This window comes from Hemitrygon akajei, chromosome 5 (genome assembly GCF_048418815.1).
Source record: "Hemitrygon akajei chromosome 5, sHemAka1.3, whole genome shotgun sequence".
Lineage (NCBI taxonomy): Eukaryota > Metazoa > Chordata > Chondrichthyes > Myliobatiformes > Dasyatidae > Hemitrygon > Hemitrygon akajei.
In genome coordinates this window covers 68,649,001-68,663,658 of record NC_133128.1, presented here as the reverse complement: position 1 = coordinate 68,663,658, position 14,658 = coordinate 68,649,001, and the positions used below count along the sequence as shown (strand labels likewise).

The window sequence follows — 14,658 nt, the reverse complement described above, 5'->3', positions numbered from 1 at the left end:
TTATGTCTTATTATTTTGATCATGGGTCTCACTCCGAGCATCAGCTATTAACACTGTTTCACATAGTTATGGATAAGATATCATAATCGTTCTTCTGAGCTTCTCTGTCATCGAGAAATGTGTGTGCTGAAATGGTACTTGCATAAATTGTCTAGTCAAGAAATACAAAACAAACTTATTAGATGCGTTGAATGAGGTCGCATGTCATCCGTACATTATAGATTTCTCTCTCTCTTTTTCTCGGAAACAGTTTTGGTAATTTTTGTTCATAATATTGGGGCCACCTTCTGGTAGAGATTGATTAATTCACCTCAACCACATGCAGCCAGGAAAATCTCTCCTGTTGATGATTTCAATGAGGCAACTGGTTCTTCAAATTGTTTGAAACTTTGTTTTCTGTTCTTTATTAACTCATGTCCCTTTCAACATGCTCAACCACTTAAACATATAACAACCTTTTATTTTCACAATTTGTTACCATTTCTTATAGACAATGAAATGCCAAGAAAATGTTCAGCAAGTTAGGGATACAGCCACATAGGCTGATGAATGCTTAGTTTTACTGCTAGCCTTCCTGTGGGAGACAATTTCACCCATGTACATCAACAGACCTTAAAGATTAGAAAATAGTTGTTTTCCCAGTAGTAAGGTTATCTCCATTCTTTGCCTTTAGTTAAAAATACAGTGTATTTTCATTTCAAATCTTAAAACAGTAGAAAGATACATATTATCCTAGCATGAAACAGGACATTTTATTTTAATGCAAACTATATGTGGCAAAAGCTGTGTATTTTATTTGCAGAAAATGGTCAGAGCAATTCTGAAACTGTCTCTATACATACAATTAAATTAAATAATTTATGCTGTGAGATCACAACAACTGAATAAGAATGGAAGAGACTTGTCAGAAACAGCACGCAAAATTTTATCTAATCATTCAGTTTAATACTATGTCTAGAACATGCCCCTTTGAAACTCAGGTGAAAATAGGGTTTCATGATCAGATAACTAACTATCCATGAAAGGCATCAACTTGTTGTACTGGCCTTTCTTAAGACTCTCAAAAGATGCGACACAAGAGATTGTTCAACAAAATTTAAATAGAGAATATAGTGAGTAATACCTGATTTGGATTGAGGAGATTAACATTTTTTTTGAATTTAGGGAGTAATGATAATGGAGTTAGCAAAGAAAAGTGGGGTTGAAGTATAATCTTATTGGTCAACAGAGCAATTATCAAGGATGAAAACCTGATCCTGCTTCAATTTCTTATCAAACAAAAATTCAACCATATTTTACGATGCCATTGCAGATGAGTAAGAACTTAGTCAAAGAGGTGGATTTTGAAATGCATTTTAAACAAAGAGAGAAAATCAAAGAGATTGAGAAGTTTGTGGTGGCACCTTTATGGCCAAGGCAAATAAAAGTATAGCCACCAATGATAAAAGCATTTTTAGTAATTTGGAAAAAAATGCAAATATAAAACTCAGATCAATGGAACAAGTGGGAGAGACAGGGTTGATGTTTTAGAAAAAAGGACCCTTCATCAGAACAGGAAAGTAAGAATGTTTTAAGTGGCAAAGTGGGAGGATGGAAAAGAATAGTATGTTTATGATAGGGTGCAGACTAAAGTTGTCAAGGCAGGCAGCAGCTGAAGGCAGAAAGAATTAAAAACATTTAAATATCTGTGGGGAAGGGGAGAGAAAGGAAGGTGGAGGCAGAATGGCAGAGTGAAAGTAGAATGGAGAATTCTGGTGAAAGGTGATCAGAATCACCCTTGTAGACTAATGCCATACTAATTTTAATTCTTACAGTGTAGAGGATGTCACATTGTGAGCACTAAATTGGAATAAATATAAGTGAATCACTGCTTCACTTGTAAGGACTACTGAGCACCCAATCTCCTTTGATTACATGGGAAATGCCAAGAAAACTTGAATGGCAGGTCAAAATGGAAAAATGGACAAAGGAGTTGTGAAGGGAATAGTCACTTCAAAATGCTGTTTTTCCCACCTTCTCCAACTCCACAACCTAAAATACATGATTTCTCGTTTTACCAATTCTGAGTCAAAGTTCTTGACCTGAATAGTTGCCTCTACTGCTTCATCTGCTGAGCACTATCAACATTTTCTGTTTCAGTAAGTACATTATAATGTTGCATTAGAAACCAGGACTGGAGGAATGCAAACATTTAGGAGGTTGCTGAGTTGCGATATCTGTGTGTATTGATGCAGGAAAGGAGAGGGGAAATGATTGAAGCTATGGAGAGACAACTGTAATACTTTAAATTGAAATATTGATGGCAGTGGGAATGGTGAAAGTTAAGAAGGACAGATTTAAAACATGAATGAGTCTTGAGACAACTGGAACAGTTTACAGTGGAGCAGTCTAGTGACTAGAACTAATAAAGGCATAGTGTTAAATATCAGCAACAGATGAGATCAATGATGAATGGTGATGACAGGCAGATACAAATTGCAAGTTGGCACTTATAGGTTGGCAAGTTGCTCTGCAGTTAAATAAGGACATGGCTGAACGGATTGCAACCTCAACTCTGCATTCCCGTTTGTATCTGTTAATCTTTCTCCCCTACCCCCTTATCAAAGGTCTATCCAGTGTTGCCTTAAAATGCTCAAAAACTTTCTTTCCTCTGATGGTGAGATTTCCAAAGCCCTTCTGACAGAGGAAGACTTGCAGAATCAGCATCAAAAACTGATTTCGGTTATCGAAGTGGAGGGCTCAATCATTTAACGGTGCGATCTGAGGGATCAAAATGACAGCTGTGAGTGAACCAGCCTTCACGGATTCAATCGAAACACAACCCAATAGCACAAAAGATCGTGGAAAACATTTAATGTGTTTGGAAGTGTGTGGAACAGTCGAGCAATTGCCTGCTGTGGTCGCTATGCTGGAGACCTTAAATGCAACTTCCCTGTCTAATCGTTTCCCACTTATCAGATTTTAAGCTTTGTTGATCTCTGGTTTTATTCATACGAGATTTTCAACTCATCAGAGATTACCTCTTTGCAGCTCAGTGTGAAATGTAATTCTACTTATTTTTAGGTTGTTGAACCCGAGTACCAAAGATGAACAATAAATGTCAATGCATCCTGTTCTGAGATGAAGTAAACAAAAACAAGCCCAAAATAGTGACCGCCTACAATTTCTCAATGTTTGCGTCTACTATAAAAGGTGGAATTGAAAGCAAAATCCCTAATAACATTGACTGTAAGTCAACTGTTTTAAAATAAACTGCGATTTTAAAAACTGAGTTATTTTCACATTAAAATCAATTTCTCGAACTCTCTAACGCCCCCGCTGCTTTCAATGAAAATGGATTAAAATTCAGCAGCTGCACATTCCAAGTTTCTAAATCATAGAGTATATTTGCGGGTTATCTTTCCTCAAAAAATATTTCAAATATATTAGGCGAGATATGTTACTGACGTTTTAAATCTTTTGAATATTTAGAAAAATAGTTTAGTTTGTTTTAAGGGATTTACGCATCAGAAGGGGTTGCTGGATTTACCCAAGCGTTGCCGGGGTGACGGCGAATGCCTGGCGTCGCCGTTCCTTAGAGACGGTAAGTTGGTAACGACGAGGCGAAGGCACGCCACTGGCGAGGGGAATCAGGTCGACTCTTTGACCGCACAGATGGACATTGCAGGTGTGAGAATTTCGCATTCTGAAGTGATTTTCACTGCTACGGAGCCTGGAAAGATCTACCGTGCAACCCTCACCGTACAAAACATCAGCAGCGTCTCCAAACAGGTGTTCATTGTGCCACTGAAGAGAAAGGTAAGCCCGGCTTTTCACCATGGGGAAAAGGAAGCCTAGCCTCACGGAACCGCCTTTGCTGACCTGAGAATCCGAAGGATTCGACTTATGTAGGAGGTAGATATGATTGGCACGTGTAGGCAGTTGCAAGCCATCCCTGTATTCATAGCTTTACATCTGGTAAACACAAGAAACTGCAGGTGCTGGAGTTTGGAGCAAAATACAAACTGCTGGAGGAACTTGGGGGGGAGGGGCAAGCAACATCTTTTTTTTAAGAATCCTCGGTGGAATGAGAAGAATCGTTGGTTGAAAGTGTGATTGTGGTCTAAGTCTTTTCTCAGCAGCAACTGTCAATGTGCCGCCTTGCCCTGGAGGATATTTTAATGGTTAAGTAAAAACTGGCAAAATTGCCTCCTCCAGAGATAGACTAATCCACAATTTGTTCCAAATCATTGAATTAATCACAATTAACCCTTACAATAAATTTTAATACCTTCAAACTGCAAAGATAGCTATCATCTTACATTTACCAAGTGAGACTGCTCAATTGTTAAAGTGGTCTCAACAAATGAACATTCTATTTGCGAGATCATGATGGATGTAGTTGCAGCCAGGATTGGATAGCCTTGCTTTCTCAACAGAGCTTAGTATCTGGAAGTGGTAAGTAGCTGTAGCCAGAAAACAAATAGTGTCTACTAGCAGTTGAAGTAAAGCAAAATCCTATAGATGCTGGAAATCTGAACTAGAAACAGAAAGCCAGAAGTGTTCAGCATCACTGGGGAGAGAAACAGTCAACATTTTAGCTCATGCCAGAAGGAAATTTAGTGAGTACATAATAATCATAATCTATGGGTAAAACTTGTTGTTTTAAGTTTATCTAAACAAATTTGATCTACACCCTGTCACAGATATTACTTTATTTCTCTCCACTCTTCTCTCCCTGCAACTTAATATCTGCTTTTCTAGTTTCTGTCCTCACAGTTGCTGTGTGACCTGCTGAATGCTTTCATCTTTCTCTGATTTTGTATCTGTCAGTATGTCACAGAGTCATGCAGCACAGAAACAGGCCCTTTTCCTTAAACATTTGACCTTTCACACTTAACCCATGACCTCTAGTTGAAAAAAGCCTGCTTGCATTTACTCTGTCTATACCCCTCATAATTTTGTATATCTCTATCAAATCTCCCCTCATTCTTTAACACTAGGGAATAAAGTCCTAATCTATTTAACCTTTCCCTATAGTTCAGGTCCTCATATCCTGGCAAAATCCTTGTAAATTTTCTCTGAGCTCTTTCCATCTTATTGACATCTTTCCTGTAGGTATGTGAGCAAATTTGCTGTTTCAGTTTACCATATTATCATCCAGCTCATTGGTATACATGACAAACAACAATCCTATCCAACACTGATCCCTGTGGCACACCACTAGTCACAGGCTTCCAGGCGGAAAGGCAACCATCTACCCCACTCTCTGGCTTCTCCCACGAAGCCAATGTCTGATCTAATTTACTACCTTACCTTGATTGCCAAATGACTGAATGTTCTTGACCAACATTCCAATGGGACCTTGTCAAAGACCTTGCTAAAGTCCATGGAGACAATATCTTTTGCCTTGCCTTTATCAACCATCCAGGTAACTTCCTCAAAAGCTCTGCAAGATTGGTTAGACATAACCTGTCATGCACAAAGCAATGCTGACTATCCCTAGACAGTTCCTGTCTATCCAATTATTTATATATCTGGTTTCTTAGAATGATTTCCAATAACAATCACTACTGATGTCAATCTCAGTGGCCTATAATTTCCTGGCTTATTCTTAGAACCTTTCTTAAACAAGGGAGCAACATTAGTTATCCTCCAATCCTACAACTCATCTGTAGTTAAGCACATTTTAAATATCTCTGCTAGGGCCCCTGCAATTAATGCTCTGATGCACCATCAATAACTCTCCGAGACGTGAGGCAGATATAGGCTTTTATTGGCTGGAAGAAAGAACAAGCAGCAATTGACCACCACACTGCATCCTGGAGACTGAGGCCGGGGCGGAGTCCCCAATCGCCTTTATACCGGGGTCCGTGGGAGGAGCCATGGTCAGTGGGAGGAGCCATAGGAGCAGTCAGCAGGGGGGGCATGTCCAGACAGGTATATGTAGTTCACCACATTCACCCCCCCTTTGTTTTAAAAGAGAGTCCCCATGGGGCGAAGTTTATTACAAGTATATTTACAGGTTAAGTCTATCAGGTGGTCGAATCTGTCGCTGCGATCTACGTAGCACCGGCTGTGATTGCACAGGTGCCGGTGGTGGTGATTGCACCGGAGACGGTGGTTGTGCTGGTGGCCTAACTGGAGGTGTCAGCCCACTAGGCGTCAGTGATCCCTCATGCGTGTGCGAGGCGCCTGGTATAGGAGTGTCATGAGGAGTCTGTGTAGGGCTCGGTGTGTGCGGTGTCACCTCAGGTACAGGGTTCATAGTTACCGTGGGGTGTTCGGGGTAGTGGTTTGCTGCTCCTGCGGGCGCCAGGTCGCGGACGGAAACCGTGTCCTCCCGCCCATCAGGTAAGACCACGTAGGCATACTGGGGGTTTGCATGTAGAAGGTGAACCCTCTTGACCAGCGGGGAGTATTTATTGCTCCTCACATGTTTCCGGAGCAGCACTGGCCCTGGGGATGTCAGCCAAGCTGGTAGGGTGGTCCCAGTGGCAGACTTCCTGGGAAAAGAGAATAGGCGCTCGTGAGGGGTGGCATTGGTGGAAGTATATAACAGGGAGCAGATAGAGTGGAGTGCCTCGGGGAGGACCTCCTGCCATCGAGAGACCGGCAACCCTTTTGACTTAAGGGCTAAAAGTGTGGCCTTCCGCACTGTGACATTTTCCCTCTCCACCTGTCCATTTCCCCGGGGATTATAGCTCGTGGTCCTACTAGTAGCAATGCCCCTAGCCAGCAGGTACTGGCGCAGCTCGTCACTCATAAAGGTGGACCCTCTATCACTGTGGATATAGCAGGGATATCCGAACAGAGTGAAGAGCTGGCGCAGGGCTTTTATGACGGACGTGGCAGTGGTGTCGGGGCAGAGGATGGCAAAGGGGAACCGCGAGTACTCGTCGATAATGTTGAGAAAGTAGACATTGCAGTCGGTGGAGGGAAGGGGGCCCTTAAAGTCAACACTCAGTCGCTCAAAAGGGCAGGTGACCTTGATAAGTTGTGCCTTTTCAGGACGGTAGAAGTGTGGTTTACACTCAGCGCAGACTTGGCAGTCCCTGGTCATCGTCCTGATGTTCTCAAGGGAGTACGGCAGATTCCGGCTTTTATGAAATGGTAAAATTGGGTGACCCCCGGGTGGCAAAGATGTGCATGGAGGGCGTATAGCTGGTCGAGCTGTGCGCTGGCACACGATCCCCGGGATAGGGCATCAGGGGGCTCATTGAGTCTTCCAGGCCGGTACGGGATATCATAGTTGTAGGTGGAGAGTTCTATTCTCCACCTCAAAATTTTATCATTTTTGATTTTGCCCTGCTGTTGGTTGCTGAACATGAACGCAACTGAGTGCTGGTCAGTCAGCAAGGTGAACCTCTTGCCGGCGGGATAGTGCCTCCAGTGCTTAATAGCTTCCACTATGGCCTGGGCTTCTTTCTCCACCGCGGAGTGCCGAATTTCAGGGCCTTGAAGGGTACGAGAAAAGAATGCTACTGGCCTGCCTGCCTGATTGAGGGTAGCAGCCAGCGCGAAATTGGAGGCGTCACTCTCTACTTGGAAGGGAATGGTCTCGTCCACTGCATGCATCGTTGCTTTGGCAATGTCCCCTTTAATGCGGCTAAAGGCCGCACGGGCCTCGGCAGAGAGGGGAAATGTGGTAGACTTGACCAGGGGGCGTGCCTTGTCTGCGTAATGGGGGACCCATTAGGCATAATAGGAAAAGAAGCCCAGGCACCGTCTGAGGGCTGTGAGGGTGGTGGGAAGAGGGAGTTCTAACAGGGGGCGCATATGGTCGGGATCAGGGCCAATGACCCCGTTCTCCACAACATACCCAAGGATAGCGAGTCGGGTGGTTCCGATCATGCACTTGTCCCTGTTATAAGTAAGGTTCAGGGCTTTGGCCACTTGAAAAAATCGTTGGAGGTTGGCGTTGTGATCCGACCAGTCGTGACCACAGATGGTGATATTATCCAGATAGGGAAATGTGGCCTTCAGTTGGCACTGATCCACCATCCGGTCCATATCCCTCTGGAAGACAGAGACACCATTTGTGACACCGAAGGGGACGCGCAGGAAGTGATAGAGCCTGCCGCCCGCCTCGAAGGCGGTGCATGGGCGGTCCTCTGGGCGGATGGGGAGCTGGTGATAAGCGGATTTCAGATCTATTGTCGAGTACACCTTGTACTGAACTATCTGGTTGACCATATCCGCGATGCGGGGTAGGGGGTTCGCGTCAAGCTGCTTGAACCTATTGATGGTCTGGCTATAGTCCACGACCATCCTATTTTTCTGCCCGGTCCGAACAACGACCACCTGGGCCCTCCAAGGACTTGTGCTTGGCTCAATGATCCCCTCCCTGAGCAGCCGCGGCACCTCCGACTGAATGAAGGCCCTGTCCCCCGTGCTGTACCTCCTGCTTTTAGTTGCCACAGGTTTACAGTCGGGGGTCAGGTTGGCGAACAGCGGTGGGGGAGGGATCTTGAGGGTGGAGAGGCTGCAAGTGGTGTCAGTAACGCAGCTGTCGGCATGGTGCTGGGGATGTGTGGGTCGGTGTGTATGTGTGGTCAGTAGTGGGGTATATGACAAAGTCCCACAAAACTGAGGATTCCTGACAGTGAGTGGTGGGAGGGGCCTGTCATATGCCATAGTCACACTTTTGAGGTGGCTCTGGAAGTCCAGCCCCAATAGCACAGGCGCACACAGTTGAGGCATGACCAGTAGCGCAAAGTTCCGATATTCTGTGCCCTGCACCACCAATGTCGCTACACAACCCACCCGGATGTCTGTGGAATGCGACCCAGAAGCCATGGTGACCCTCTGGCTTACCGGCTGTGTCATGAGTCCGCAGTGTTGCACCGTGTCCGGGTCAATAAAACTCTCAGTGCTGCCCGTGTCAAACAGGCAGCTAGTCCTGTGCCCCTCCACCAGGATGTCCATCATTGACTTTGCATGCTGGTGTGGTGCGCTTTGGTTGAGGGTTACGGAGGCTAGAGTTGAACTGCTGTCTTGGTGCCCGGTAAGCACCGGTGGGTCGGGGGCGGGGCGAGGTGGCGCCGACAAAGATGGCCGCCCCCATGTCTCGCACGAGGCGGGCAGGCAAGATGGCGGCCCCCATGCCTCACACACAGCGCTGCCCGACCCCGCTCGTGGTTCAGACTTACAGACCTTGGCGAAATGGCCCTTCTTCCCGCAGATGGAGAGGGTCGCTTCTCGGGCTGGGCAGCATTTTCGGGGGTGCTTTTCGAGTCTGCAGAAGTAACACTGCGCCGACTTGTGACTGGCAGCAGCTGTGGTCAGTTTTGGGGAGTTCGTGGACTTGCGACTGGCAGCGGCGTTGGTGAATTTGCTCGCGGGCGGCAGTGGCGGGGTCTGCAGTGTCCACGGAACCAGCGGGGGATCGCGTGGCTGGACAGCGTCAGCGTTGTGCAGAGCAGCCTCCAGCGTGTCGGCCGTCTCGATCGCCGAGCGTAAGGTAAGATCGGCATTTTCCAGCAGCCGCTGGTGCACGTACACTGACCTGATCCCCGTAACGAAGGCGTCTCGTACTAGCAGCTCCACATGTTGTTCAGCTGTCAGACTTTTGCAGTCGCAAGTTCACACGAGTGTCTGTAGGGCTCGGAGAAACTGCCTGCTCGACTTGCCGGGTTGCTGTCACCACGTCGCTAAGCGATGTCTTGCATAGACGGTGTTCACCGGCCGCAGGTACTGTCTTTTGAGGGCGTCCAGTGCCCCTTGGTAGGTCGGTAGGTCCCTGATAAGGGAAATACTTTCGGACTTACTCTAGATAGTAATATTTTGTACTTTGTGGCAGGCTCAATCACTGGAATCTGTACCAAGTATGATTGGAAGCATGCAAGTCAGAGTTCAAAGGCAAGAGCTGCTTTGGAGTCTTGAGGATCAAGGTCTAATTTTTCCGGACGTAAAATGCTGTCCATGTTTTAAACTTCCAGCCAATAAAATTGATGCACCATCAATAACTCTCGGAGACGTGAGGCGAGATATAGGCTTTTATTGGCTGGAAGAAAGAACAAGCAGCAATTGACCACCACACTGCATCCTGGAGACTGAGGCTAGGGCGGAGTCCCCAATCGCCTTTATACCAGGGTCCGTGGGAGGAGCCACAGGAGCAGTCAGCAGGGGGGGGCGTGTCCTGACAGGTATATGTTGTTCACCACATGCTCTAGCCTCCCACATGATCTGAGAGAACACCTTATCAGCCCTGGGGGATTTAGCCATCATAATTTTCCGCAAGACTGCAAACATCTCTTCCTCTGTAATCTGTATACAGTCCATGATCTCAGTTCTGCTTTGCCTTACTTCTGTAGACTCTGTGTTCATCTCCTGAGTAAATAGAGATACAAAACAATCTATTTAAGATCTTCCCTATCATTTTTGGCTCCATGCATAGCTGCAAATTTCTACATATATAATGTGGAGAGCGTTCTAACTGGCTGCATCACTATCTAGTATGGGGGAGGTGGGCTTCTGCATAGGATCGAATTAAGCTGCAGAGATTTGTAAAATAAATCGGCTCCATCATGGGCTCTGGCCTCTGTAGTATCAAGGACATCTTCAAGGAGAGGTGCCTCAGAAAGGCACTGTCCATCATTAAAGACCTGCAATACCCAGGCCATGCCCTCTTCTCGTTCAGGAAGAGGTACAGAAGCCTGAAGACACACACTCAACAAATCAGGACCATCTTCCTGTCCGCCTTCTGATTTCCGAATGGACATTGAACCCATGAACACTACCTCACTACTTTTTTATTTCTAATTTTTTGAACTACTTATTTAAGTTAACTATTTTATATGTATACTTACTGTAATTCACAGTTTTCTTTTTTCTCTCTATTACCATGTTTTGCATTGTACTGCTGCCACGAAGTTAAAGAATTTCACAACATATGCCGGTGATATTAAACCTGTTTCTGATTCTGATTCTGAGATGACCACTCTGATCTTCCAGAGGACCAATTTTGTCCCTTTCTATCCTTTTGCTCTTAATGTATCTGTAGAAGTCTATGCTGGGTCTAAGAGCAATTTCAATTATCCAATTCACCCTCACATTTTTTGTAACCTGTTCTTTAAAACTGTCCTCATGCTGGTTGTAATGTACGGTGGACAATTCATCAACCAAACAGCACATCTTGGATGTGTCTCTTTGCTAATCACTTCTGTAGTGGTTTATCTCAGGATTGTGACTGCTTCATGAATCATCACATGCAGATCTTTTCCTAAGAACTGCAGCATGCAAAATGCCAATATTTGTGAGTTGATTGCTGTGAGTTTCATACTGACCACCATGATTCCCTTCATCTTCATATTGTAGCTCTTAAATTGTTACTTGGGTTGGCTAACCTTGGCCTTCTTAAAGAAAAAAGAAACAATGAGCGAGGGTTTTCAGTGTGCAATAGGAAGTGCTTGTACAATTTTGCACCATGTCCAGCTTGTAATAAAAACAAAGGCAGGTTGACAAAGAAATGGAATATTATAAGGTAGCCTCACTATGATATTCTGTTATTTCAATAATATCAGCCTGCCAATACCTACACTCTAGCAATGATCAACAAATTGTCCTTTGGCATAATTAAGACGTAGTAGTCATGTTTAGAGTCAGAATCATATCACACTACTGTTAACGCCCAAACAACAATGACACGTTTTTCTTTTACTTAAATGACTTTACTTTCAACGTCTCCATTCAACTCCTGAGGCCCTCACCTTTACATCTCACAATCTCCGACACGCACGTGCATAACAGGGTAAGTGTGCATGCATACTAAATACTTACATAGTCCAAATGAACAGAACTCAACAATCTCCCATCCTTTTTATGTGTATATTAAAAATTTAATTTGAAAAAAATTAAAGACAATTCAAATGTCCAAACAATTTAAATGTCCATCAGGATATGAGACTTAGTTATAACCCTTGATGTTAATACAATTCTTAAGATACCAAATGCCTTCGCTAACTGCCTTTAACAGCACAAATGCTGGAGCTCCCTTCTTAGTGAGATAATGAGATGTTCCTTTATAGTTGACCATAGCATGTGATGAATTTTCTACACTTGGACAAGTTCTTTGATGCTGCTTATCTCTAAGTGAAGCCTCTTCTCCGTAACTGACATGGTGGATTTGATGGCATCATTCAAAGAGTAGTTGTCTGTTACACAAGTTATTTGTAAACTGTTCTTCTTTGGGTCACCATGGAAAAACTCAGAATAGAGTGTGGCCAAAAAAACAGCATTGTCAATACCTTCAGACATTACAAGCGTTTCTCCTGCCAGCGTACTCTGTACAACTCTTCGGATCCTTTTTGACTGACAATGAAGAGGTGAAAATCTTCTCTCTTCTCCCATCAGTTAGAATAAAATATCCCCCTTGTGTACCTACATCAGGAAGATTTCTAAGTGAGGCATCACTGAAGACAATGAGCCTCAGTGAACATCTTTTCCAAGCTGTTGAAACCTCAAGACTACTTTTTCTGATTAAATTCTGTGCACTATCTTGTTTGCCTTGTGTAAGGTTTGTACTGTGGCATTTTTTTCTGCTGAATGCCAAGTTGCAGGCATCAAACATGATGTCTGTTCTGATCTATCTTTGACCGAAGTTGCTCAGCTTCAGCTTTACTGAGCGGTGCATCCCTTGTGTGGCACATGATTTCTTGTAGACATTGTCTTTTTGCCAAAGTCTCAAGCTTCCTCAAACACTCCATTATTTCTCTAACTGCACTCTCTTCCACACTGTCCGTGTCACCATTGAGCAACTCTATTGAGTCCTTAGCTGCATTTTTCTCCTTACTGTCAGTGCTACGTATGTGACCATGTGCCAGGTAAATGCTTTTCAGTTTTGGTGTCGTTCTCCATGGAGTTCTGATGGTCTTCAGTATATGCTTTATGTAGGCTGGAATGATGCACTCTCACATATGTACTTCCATGTCTCACGAATACCACAACTCCATCCAGACCAATGACAACTCTAGGACCTTTCCATTCTGTACAGTCTGAACTTTGTCCCAGTGTCATATTTGTCATTTGTAGGACGGACCTGTGCCCTCAGTGCTCTTTGAATTCTTTCTGAACACTCTGCTTCAGTGAAAGCCTTCATTGATGTATGCAGTGCTGAAATATGTTTCTCAGCCCACTCATTCCTTTTAGCGCCCATCAATCAGCAGGTGGTCCATCAATCAGCAAAGGGAAGGTTTGGATTCTTGTGGAACACCAATTGTTACGGGCTACAGCCATGTACATTGTGCATGATATTCTTCACCATAAGCGCCCAGTCCAGGGCTGTGTTCCAATCGCAGCCATTGCTTTTCTTTACCTTCAGCGTTATTTCAGCAAGTGTTTAATTATGTTACTCCAGAACTCCATGACTCCAAGGACTATATGACGCTGTTGTCTTTGTTTTAATGTTAAAGTTCTTTGCCATATCTCTGAATTCATCACTATTAAATTCACCATCATTATCGCTGAATACTTTACTAGGTGGGCTATGCACACTTATCCAGGAATGAATGAAGTTTTTTAAAACTATTTCTGAGGGTCTCCTTGTATTTACAATGCTACCAGTACTGAAAAGTGTCAACCCCTCAATAATGTGGGGATACCACCTTCCTGTTCCAGTTCACATAGGTCTATGGCTATTGTTTCATTGCATTCAGCTGCTTGTGGCAGATCAACTGCAGGCTTGGGCTTGGGCTTTCCAAACTTTTGGCATGTCTCACAGCTGTCAATTATCTGCTATAGAATGGAAATATTATTTGTATCTTTGTTTCCTGAACTCCTGAGCAGCTTCTGAAGTTTATCAGTTGAAATGCATCCAAACTGCTTGTGAAATTTGAGCAACACTATGCATTTCTCATCTATGGTCATGTTTTGTGTGACAGTACTTCATTCTCACATTGGTTCTCAGTAATGTCTTTATCTAGAATGTTCACACAATAATGTCTAGAGCTGGTGTGCACAAGAGACACTGGCTGTTGAAACATTGTTGCTTGGTCATTCTCCATATCCAGCACTGCTGTGGCTTTCCTCGGGAAGATTTAATCAAGAGTAATGGAATATTAACTGGTATGACCTCTGCTTCAATGTAACATTTTGAATGCCCTATTTTTGCGGGAATTTTCACTCTTTTGTTGGAATGTATAATCTTTCCATCTCTAAATTTGAATGCCCTCCCCCCCCTCTTCCCAGAAGCAACAATGCAACAGCCAAGGATTGCTTTGTCTTCGGTTCTGTAACACAAGTCCACATTTTAGTTTCAATTTTCCAGCTTTCCTAAGGCTTGCACTCATCAAATGTTGGTGGGATCCTTCAATTGGGAACCGTCCTCTGCTACCACTGTTAATGCTGGACAATAACTTTACTTTAAATATCTCCATTCAATACCTGAGGATCACCACCTTTATATCCCACAATTCCTACTCCTCCTGCGCACACGTACAAAACATGAAGAGTACACATGTGTACTAAATATTTGCATAGTCCAAATGAACTGAACTCAACAACTACAGCACAGAATCAGGTCCCTTGGCCCATCTAGTCAATGCTAAACTGTTATTCTGCCTAGTTCCATCAACCTATTGGTCCTTAGGCATCCATACCCCTCCCATCTATGTACTTACGGAAATTTCTCTTAAATGTTGAAATTGAACTTCAACTTCCACGGTCTGAGGGAATGCCTTG

The 14,658-nt window shown here is 44.1% G+C and overlaps 1 protein-coding gene across 1 annotated transcript in view; it reads left to right on the top strand.

Moving 5' to 3' along the window:
* Positions 1-3,593: 3,593 nt before the first annotated feature.
* The window catches only part of LOC140727211 (cilia- and flagella-associated protein 47-like), a 596,979-nt gene continuing 585,914 nt past the window's right edge, over positions 3,594-14,658 (top strand). Inside the window, exon 1 of the mRNA XM_073044476.1 lies at positions 3,594-3,798. Coding sequence (XP_072900577.1) covers positions 3,655-3,798 — 144 coding nt within the window. The 5' untranslated portion in view covers positions 3,594-3,654. The remainder of the gene's footprint in view (positions 3,799-14,658) is intronic.